This window comes from Cyanistes caeruleus, chromosome 2 (genome assembly GCF_971803275.1).
Source record: "Cyanistes caeruleus chromosome 2, bCyaCae1.hap1.1, whole genome shotgun sequence".
NCBI lineage: Eukaryota > Metazoa > Chordata > Aves > Passeriformes > Paridae > Cyanistes > Cyanistes caeruleus.
In genome coordinates, this window is record NC_141702.1 from 78,251,409 (window position 1) to 78,261,091 (window position 9,683).

At 50.3% G+C, this 9,683-nt stretch overlaps 1 protein-coding gene across 3 annotated transcripts; it reads right to left on the minus strand.

Annotated features, from left to right (window-relative positions):
* Positions 1-452: 452 nt before the first annotated feature.
* Positions 453-7,753, minus strand: CYP1B1 (cytochrome P450 family 1 subfamily B member 1). Of its 3 annotated transcripts, none has more exons than XM_086878046.1 (4): positions 7,658-7,753; positions 6,740-6,893; positions 5,001-6,017; positions 453-3,370 (listed from the first exon to the last, which is right to left on the minus strand). In XM_086878046.1, the coding sequence occupies exons 2-4, from the start codon at positions 6,757-6,759 to the stop codon at positions 2,758-2,760; spliced, it is 1,650 nt and encodes a 549-aa protein (XP_086734172.1). In that variant the 5' UTR covers positions 6,760-6,893; positions 7,658-7,753; the 3' UTR covers positions 453-2,757. The 3 variants fall into 3 exon arrangements, with proteins under 3 accessions (XP_086734172.1, XP_086734174.1, XP_086734173.1); XM_086878048.1 differs by having other exon boundaries at positions 5,001-6,410; XM_086878047.1 differs by lacking the exon at positions 7,658-7,753 and having other exon boundaries at positions 5,001-6,410; positions 6,740-7,088.
* Between the last annotated feature and the right edge of the window lie 1,930 nt (positions 7,754-9,683).

Consider the following 9,683-nt stretch of genomic DNA (forward strand, 5'->3'; position numbering starts at 1 on the left):
CCCCAGTGCCAGGAGTATATAGATGCCAGCACTATATATAGGAGGGAAAAAGAGAAAGGAAAACCAGTCTGTGGGCTTGAAAATAGGGGAGGCGGAAGTAAACTGAAATGCCAGAGGGAAGAACATAGCAGAGGAGATTGTGCAGGCTGAGGAGAGATTAAGAGGTATTAGGAAAAAAAAGCAAAAGACATGGGAGACTTCAGATCAATGCTGAGGCAAGCAGCAGGGAATGTTCTTAGCAAGGAGCATTAGGAAGTTGAACACAGATTGCAAGGCATGAAAGGCAGACAGACCTGAGGAGCTGTAAGGGCAACATGGAGGAAAGACCTTAAAATCCAGGAATGGGAAGAAGATACAAAGTATATGAAGAAATATCTAAAATAATAATACTTTCCAAATCAGAAATAATAATTTTCTTGATGTTAGAAAGCTGTATATAAACTAAGCAGTGGTAGTGTAAGAATAATTTTATTTAGTATTTTGGTAACATAATGATACATCTCAAAATGACCATAGAATTTAGCTTGCTAAATGACTGCATACATTCTAAATAGGTGCTACTAAATTTGAGTAATGTCACAGATTACATGAGGCATTACGTGACCAACAGCTATATAGTGTGTAACCCCCTGACTGACATGAGCAGCGTGGATGGATTTTGCACTAGTAGCCAATGCACAGTTAAAGCTTTTGGAAAAGTACAAAATTGCAAAAGCCATTTTTTATTAAAATATGAATCGATGATCCTTGCATTAGAATAGCTATTCAGCTGTAGGTTACATAATTTATTTGTTTTAATAACAGGACTTAAAGAGGTAAAAGGAAAATTGTTCTGCTAGCATTTGATCTAATGTAGATCTCCATATGAAAATGCCAAGTATCTTATAAAGCTTTTCACAGGTATAGGCTAAGTTCTGTGATATCACAAACTTGTACATAATTCAGAAAAACACCTGAGGTTACTCCATGTGTGTGTAGCAGAAAGCTTTTTTTAGCTCTAAAAAGAGATGCCATATGAAGTCAGAGACTTTAAACAGGTACATTATTAGTGTGGGGGGTTACAGAGCAGTGCTTGTAGGCTGGATTCAGGTTTTTAAAATCAGTAGCGAACTTGTACATCAGATTGGGGTTGTGTTGTTAACCCAGCTCTTCCCAGCGTCAGCAGGAGCTCTGCCCCAGCTGCCAGCGTGACTACGACCGGCCACCTATTGGAAGTCACAGTGCAAATCCTTACTTGCTTAGGTCTCAGCAGAGCTACTTCACTGTGTAGCACTGTAATCTTGTTTTTTTAGCTCTACTAATACTTTATCTGGTGCTCAGATGAGCACAGCAAGTCCTGTGAGGCACTCTCATGTCTGATGGATTCCATATGTGGTTGAAGGCGACCCGCAGCCCCGAAGAAGTGCCCAACACTTTTCAAATCAGGCATTCACACAGGGCTGTTTGCCTTCTAGAGAAACAATGCTTGTTTCACAAAGCTGCATAACTGGAGGTTCAACGCCATAAAGTTTCATGTGTGTATTACTTTAAAATAATAGGTGGGTTCTTTTAAATTTTATGAACTTTGCCTCACAAATATGGTAAAAGTACTTTTTGTTCAGTTAATGGGTACTTTAATTAGGATGTGTAATGCTACTTTTCCTTCTGAGACGTTGTTCCAAACAAATTGTACTAAAAGTACATAGTTCATATTCAGATATACTATTTAACTCAACCTAACAGAGTGACTAATGAATATGGGTATTATTTGCTGTATGCTTTACTTGAGGCTTGTGGCATTAATGTTTTAGTATAAAAAAGTGATACATTTTTAATATTAAAAACAATCCAGTCTCACTTCTACCTAACTTGGCTGATGTGGATTTTACTGGACTTAACTATGTGCTTAGGGACAACAGTATTAACTCCTTCATAAAGAACCATAAAGTTCAGCTGTACCTTTATAAATCTGATTCAAATGTTTACTTTGTTAAGGAACATGCTAATGAACAGATTGGCATATGATTTGTATCACCCTTGCCATCTAATGACTTAGAAATTCTGGTCTTTCAAAACTTTGTGTAAAGGTACTATATTAGGACATTCTGTTTATTTTCATATAAAACATGAATTTTAGTATCAAACATGCTCTCAAGCAAAACTTTTATTTTTTTCAGGCATTTATGTAAACATTTTGGAATGCTGAAGGCAAGACTTTACATTGCCATTTTACCAAAAATCACGTGAACACTTATTATTGAGGCATTAACGTACATCCCAGCAGCCACAACGCCAGAGCTGCCATGAGCCTATGGCAATTTCCTGCAGAGTAAATTCAGAAGCAGGCTGCAGTGTTCTGAGCACCTGCTTTTGTTTGTTTTTAATAAGAAATTTCACTTCTGAATGTGGAGTCACTGAAGGCAAACTTAGAGTTAAGGCATCGTGGATGGAGACATGGAAAGGATTATAGAGACAGTTCCTGGAGATGCTCCAACCAGTCAGTAGATAAAAAGCACTTTACAATGATAACTTCTGTGAACAAGCTAGAAAAGAAAAGGCTTACTTTCAAATTGCATATGTTTTACCATTTAATATATTGTTCCCCTGGCTCTCCTTCTAGAATTAAAAAGATGACTGAAATATACCTCGTGCAACTTTTCTTCCTGCTTTTATAATGTGTAATATTGGCTACGTACCAAAAATATTACCAGAACAAGCTCTGAGTTATACAAATCTAAAAAGAGAGGGAGATTATCCATAGATGCAAGGTTTTATTGCTTAGGCATTTGCTGACAGCTGACTTTCACTGGCTGCTTTCTCTGCTTGTAGTCTTTGGACAGCCTGATCTAGCAAATCCATCGTACCTCTAAGCGTAACATTCAAGGTGAAGGGCTTAGGTTTAATGGTCAGCCCGTAGGTAAAGTCCATTTTAGGGTCCTCGTTTGGATTAGCAGTAAAATTGCACTGATGCACCAGTATGGAGGTAAAGAGAAAGAGCTGCACCTTGGACAACTCCTCTCCAATACACCGACGCTTTCCCAAGGAGAAAATCATCACGCTGCTAGTGAGATCTTTATTGATGAACCCGTTCTCATCCAGGAATCTTGTTGGATCAAAATCCTCCGGGTTGGACCATTTTGCTGGGTCGTGATTCACCGACCACTGATTGACAAAGATGACGGTGTCCTTGGGAATGAGGTAGCCCATGATGAAGGTGTTGGTTGTGGTGGCGTGCGGGATAGTCACAGGCACAAAGCTGCTGAAACGCATGGATTCGTACAGGAAAGCCATGATGTAGGGCAGGTGAGGCTGATCTTCAACACACGGCAGACGGTCTCTTCCAACAATCCTATCCACTTCCTCTTGCATTTTAGCCTGCACTTTCGGATACCTGTCATTTAAAGCAAGAATGTGTGCGCGTACATAACATTTTCAATGGATTTTTCTTACAAATAATCCTTGCTGTAAACATTTTTCACAGAATCTCACCACTATCCTAAATGATGCAGTTTGAGCAGGAATGTGTAGACCTCAGTTGAAAACTTTGAGAAAAAAAAACAAACGTCCCATGGGTAATTTTACATCCATGGTGTAATTTTAGATTTGCTCAGTTTTTAATTTAATATCCCACATAAGTGACTCTCAACATGAAGAATAACAGTAGCCTAAAGTGTGTTGAAACTGAATATTCTGATCCAATTTTGAAAGTTAATTCTAAAACTAGAATTACTTGTCTCTTCTAAGTATTGGATTTTCCGTGGGAACAAGAATTTGATTTTCCAACTCTGTATGTGACTTTTAAAAGTTAGCATGGAGTTTGTTATCGCTAGATATATTTAATACCTTTGAAAGCCTGGAGGTTTCTAAACTAGAAAAAAAAAATCCCAAATATTAAATTGTCAGAATGGCTTTATGAACATCCCACTTTTAGTTTGAGAAGATATTTTCTAATTAATATCAAATTACATTTTTTCTATATCGTATTTAAAGATGACTGTCTTGAAGTCTGGACATTTTGGAAGGCTACACAGTAACCAAATAAGATCAAGACGTTAATACATCTTTTTCTTGTCTAAAAACACACATTCTGCCCAGGAGCCTTCATTTGCTTTAAGTGGTCGAGTTTGGCTTCTGCGTCCTTGCTTTTTTCCTCCTGCAGCAGACTCACATGCCAAATGCTGGGCGAACATGAGAAATGGGGATAACCCAGAAGTTCCGTGAACACTGGGCATCGCACCCTTCGCTGGAGAGTTAAATATTTGCCTGTTTTTCAAGAAATGACTGAGTAAATAATGTTTGCATAAACCAACAAATTACGCAGGCGGTGAAAGTAAAAGCCGGAGAGGGAGAGTCAGTAGAAGAGTAGAAGGCAAGAGAGTCAGTGTAGTGGCACCCTGTCTGAAAGCGCCTGCCGTGTCCGAGTTTCCCCTGGCCGCTGCCAGGGCAGCGCTCTGCCTTGCCCAGTCACGCAATGGCAAGGAAGGCACACGCAACGGCAGCTCAGCATAATAGCGGGTTTGTAAACCGGTGCACGAACTCTTTATCGCGCTTAAGCAGCTGTTATCCTGTTCCTATGATCTCCTTGATCTTGACCTGCTAAAATCTCTTACTTTCAGGTTTTACTCGGCCGCCTTTCTGTCAGCCTCTCCTTACGCGCCATAACCCGAGCGCCTGAGTAGGGTGGGATTTCTTTTATACTTTCTTATCTCTTTCTGGCAGGTTTCCCAGAGCTTCCGTGTCAGTCAGTCGGAGCCCTCTGGGGCAGCCGGCCCTGCAGGGGCTGGCGCTGCCCGCTCTCGCAGACCCCCGACCCGACGGTGGCTCCCCCCGGGGCCGCGCCCCCGGCTACGCCCGGGCCCGGAGCTCCACGGGCCGGCCCGGGCCGGCTGCTCCCGCCTCGGGACCCTCCCAGCAGCGTCTCCGCCAGTGCGGCGCAGTTTAAACGGGGCTCCCCCGGGCGGGGTCCCACGTCCCCCCCCGCTACCCCGGGCCGGAGTGCTGCCGCCTCCGCCGGCGCGTACCTGATGAGGAAGATGAGGAGCCACTGCAGGGCGGTGGAGAGGGTGTCCTGGCTGGCGCCGAAGATGTCGGTGACGGTGGCGGGCACGTGCTCGAGCTGCAGCCGCGGCTGCTCCCGCTGCAGGCGGATGAAGGCGTCCATCATGTCCCGGGGGGCGGCCCCGGGGCGCAGGCTGCGCTGGTGCTGCAGGAACTTGCCGCGCACGAAGCCGTAGAAGTCGCGGTTGAGGTCGCGGAAGGCGCGGTAGGCGGCGCGGACGGGGCTGGGGAAGCGCTGGAGCCAGGGCAGCGCATCCAGCAGGCTGCCGGCGCCCACCGCCCGCCCGAACTGCTCGTTGCGCCCCACGATGCGCAGGAACTCGCCGTCGCCGTGGCTGTAGCGGCGGCCGAAGCACAGGGCGCTCATCACGTTGGCCACGGCCACCACCAGGACGCGCGAGGGGTCGAGGAAGGCGCCGCCGGCGCTGCCGCGCACCAGCAGCGCCACCAGGGCCCGCGCCTCGCCCACCAGGTGCCGCTCCAGCAGGCGGCGGGTGGCCGGGCTGCCCGTGGAGAAGGCGCGCACCGTGGCGTGCGCCGCCCGCCGGTGCAGCTTCCAGAGCTCCGAGTATCCGCCGAAGGCCAGGCTGAGCCCGCCCGACACCAGCTGGAAGGACGGGAAGGGCGGGCGGCCGGCGAAGGCGGCCCCCTGGCGGACGAGGGCCTGGCGGATGGCGCGCTCCCCGTTCAGCACCACCACGGGCCAGCGCCCCAGGCGCAGCTGGAACACGGCGCCGTAGGTGCTGGCCAGCCGGGCGAAGGAGAGGTGCGGGGCGCTGCCCAGCTGCGCCGCGTTGCCGATCAGGGGCCAGGGGAAAGGGCCCGGCGGCGCCCGGCGCTGGCCCTGCCGCCGGCGCTGCTGATGCTGCAGGAGGAGCTTGCCCAGGTGGATGGCGACGAGCAGGCAGAGGAGGAGCAGGAGGGAGCTTTGCAAAGGGGGGACGCTGCGCAGCGCTTCCCCGAGCCTCTCGAGGGCCATGCTGCAAGGGAAAGGGAGAGGTCAGCAGGCAGCGGCCCCGCGGGCGGGGGGGAAGTGCCGGCGGCCGTCCCGGCGCTCGGAGTCCGGGCGAGTCCTCGCTCCTCGTGTGCCTAAAGCCCCCCGAATCCTGTGCGAAAAACAAGGGAGAATCGATAATCAAGTGGCAAGATCTTAATAAGAGATCGAAGTCGTATTTGGCGGGGCAGGCGCTGGTCTCTCTCCGCCGGTAGGGAAATTCCTCAGCGAGAGATCCAACAGGTCACGGCTGAGAGCCACGCTGGGAAGCAGGAGGATGCTCTTTCCTGACGAGCCTCCGCAGATGCAGGCAGTTGCCGTGCAGCCGGAGACAGGTTCATTCCGGTGCTGCGCATCCCTGCCCTCGGCGGAAAATCCCCTGCAAGAAACGGGTTACCCGCCCCACTGTCGGAATTTCCCGCTGCTCCAGGGAAAGCTCCGCACGCGGCCACGGAGCCCCCTCCGTCCCGAGCCATTCCCTCCTCCCCGCTCCTTCGGGCCCGTCGCGGCACCGCAGGCTGGCGGTCTGCGGTCCCGGGGATGGGCTGTGGAGGATGCCTGAGGACTCCGCTGTGGCGGTGCTGACCGGTCCCGCTTCCCATCCCCGTGCCCGGGGGCAGCCCGCTCCTACCATTTGCTCCAGCCTTCCAGAAGCAGAGAGGGGATGGAGGGGTGAAATAAGCGGCGGGCTCAAGTAGCAGAACTGACCTGTTGCACGCTGCTACCATCCGAAACCTTGAGGAGGATGGAGAGGAGCTGTGCAGCCGGCGGCAGCTTTAATGGACAGCCGCGGCTCCGAGGAGAGCGGCGACGGCGGCGTTCAGATCCAAACCTTTGGGAAACTCATCGGGAGCCCCGGTACCTGTCAGCCGGAGCTTGGCAGGTCATGCGCAGCCAAGTGCCAGCTGCGCCCGATCCCAGCGCAGTTATCGCCTTCCCGGCTCTTTAACCCTTCGGAGCTCGCCCCAAGGCAGCCACCTGCCCCGCTCAGCCCCGCGGGCCGGGAGCGAGCGGGGCTGCTGCGCCCCCTCCCTCCCTCTCTCTCTGCCTCCCACCCGCCTGCTGGGCTGCGGGGACGGGACGGGGCCAGCCCAGCCCGCTGCAGGGAGCGAGGGCGAGAGGCTCAGAGGGCGCGGAGAGGACGGCCCGCTGCTCTCAGGCTCAGCCGGAGCCGGAGCCGCCACCTCTGGGCTCCCGGCATTGCCAGTCCCGGCTTTAAGCCCGCCGGCATCCGCGCTGCGCGGCGCGCTGCGGGCGGGACGCGGGCGGCCCCGCTGGCAAATCGCCGCTGCCTGGCCCGTCCCCTGGCTCGAGGGGTCGCAGTTATTTGCCAGCTGCCCTTGGGCCCTCGCCAAGCTGAGCGGCTGAGCTGCGGATGGTTTTATGGCCGGGGCCAAAAGTTTTAGCGGAGGAGGTGCCGGGAGGGGAGCGGGGTGGCGGGCGGGCTCGCAGCTCTCGCTGTCGGGAGGCGAAGTCTCGCCTGCATCTTAGGGGCTGAGGAAGCCGAAGAGCTTCCCCTCCTCCGCCTGTCGCCTCCCCGTTGCGTGCGGAGTTAGCATTGCGTGAGCCGGGGCTGGAAAGCCTCCAGCCATCTCCTCCCCGGGCCCCTACCCCTCCTCGCAATACCTGACACCAGCTCCGGGGAGAAGGAGGCTGGGAAGCGCCGGGCAGCTCGCACCTCGGCCGGCTCCGGTGCCCTCCGGCCTCGCCTCCGCCCTGAGTCCGCTTCTCTCCCGCTTACGGCGCCTTTTTACTCTCAAATCTGGCGCCTCCGCCCGCACTGGGAGAGCTGGCAAGAGGCGTGTGGGCACGGCGCTCCAAGCCCCCCCGGGCTTCCCGGAGCCCCGGGAGAACCGGGACTGCAAAACCCCCAGATATGGAGGAAATCGTTCCTCAAGAAAACAGAGACCCTAGAACTGGGAAACTTGCTGGGAAACAAAGCAACTCCCTTGCTTTGTTCTTGTCATTTTTTGCAGTAACAAGAAAAAGATGAAAATATAACATTTATTTCAGATTCCTTACAGTCACGTCATGAGAAGAAAATACAGTGTTTTGGTAGCATTTAGGGATTAGACAAAATTAGATGCTGGGAGTCAGCCCAGCTCAGGATGTGAGCCTGGTCCTGGCCAGGCTGCTACTGCTTCTGTCTTTGCTAAAAAGTGTAATCCTGCCTGTTGTCACTGTCCCAGGCTCTTCCAGACGGTGATGCTCCTTCTTGCTCAGACTAGCATCAGCTTTGGATCATCTGTTGGCTTGGAGCTTCTTCCTGTTATTGCCAAGTAACAGAGGTGTCAAAACCACTTTTTCTGAGCAGGGCTGGGAAAAGTGAGCTTTCCTTTCCCAGTCTCACTTCTAGGGTGAAGTGGAAGGATACTGCACACATACTCCCAGCTTCAAAAAATGAGCAAAGACAGCTTCATCCCTATGGGACTAAGGTTAGGGTGTTCTGATATCTCCATCACTATCAGAAGATTGAACCCAAATTTCACATGCTATAACCACTCGGCTATGGAAAAGTTGTCACTACTCCCTCCTTCTTCTCATGTCAAAGAAGAGACATCTTCTGGCAAAGTTCCAGAAAAAGATCTGGGTGGCACTGATTTTTTCCACCGAACAGAAGATCTGTTCCAGGCACTGGATCTGGGTGGTAAGGACTAGCTTGGATCAGTTTCCTGAGCTTTATATTATAGTGCTGGGCATTTGCTATTGCCAGCAGGTAAATTTGCCCTTTTCTTGGTGACTGTGGTACAAAGTTGCCTAAACTCCAGGCATTCCAGCTCTCCTTAGTGAGTCCCTAAACCTAATTTGATTCAGCAACTAAACTAGTTGTATTGCAATTGGATTATTCCTGGCTACTTGCAGGAAGTACAGAGAAAATAATACATTTCCACTATCATGACTTGCAAACCCAAAATTTAAGGCAGGAGCCTAGAAGTTTTAGATCCTGGTACTTTTTTTTTTTTCAGTAAGGAAAATCTTTTATTTCACTTCTCTTTGGTCTTCAGGATTTCTGTCACTATTAGGAAAGAAAGAAAACCTATTTTAGATATTTTCTTCTGAGGTGATAGTACCACCTGGTCCCCCTGTACTATTTGCAGCTTTGGCTCCCTATTGCAGTTATTACAGCCTGAGTATTCTTTTGACTGTGTACACTGAACATTCACTCAATTTTTTAGGCTCTGATTCTGTGTGACCTTGATTAGTCCCTCAGTCTCTGTTACATTCTACATATTGCCCACCTCTTTTGTTTGTAGAAGCGTAGGAGTTCAGAATTGCTCTTAAAAGAATGGATGTTCTTTTTTTTCCCCAGTTCTAGGGACTTAATTGAGATACAGATCCTGAAACCAGTCCCAGATTCCTGAGTTGGTTGGTTTTGTTAGGCACTGAAGACTGAATCTCTGAAAATGTATGCCACGTAAAATGAATGATTTCCGAGGTCTAGAAAATCCTGCTTGATATAATATATGGAAAAGAAAAGGAGTTGAAGGGCTACAAGTGAGTTGGTTTGGGATTAAGGGAGAGGAATTCAGGCCTAATCTCTTTAAAATCTTGATTGATTTGGTAGGAATGCCAGATGCAGGGTTTGTGGGGGTTATCAGTACCTCTGTGACCCTGAATAAAGTTGCTTACCTATGTGGACAAGCATCCTTTT

What these genes read in the sequence shown, in the direction of transcription:
- CYP1B1 (XM_086878046.1), bottom strand. Translation starts at nt 6,759, where the DNA reads ATGGTAGCAGCGTGCAACAG. An exon ending in ATGGTAGCAGCGTGCAACAG is followed by an intron (nt 6,018 to 6,739) that starts GTCAGTTCTGCT and finishes TTTCCCTTGCAG; the next exon opens with CATGGCCCTCGAGAGGCTCG. An exon ending in CTCCTCATCTTCCTCATCAG is followed by an intron (nt 3,371 to 5,000) that starts GTACGCGCCGGC and finishes TTTAAATGACAG; the next exon opens with GTATCCGAAAGTGCAGGCTA.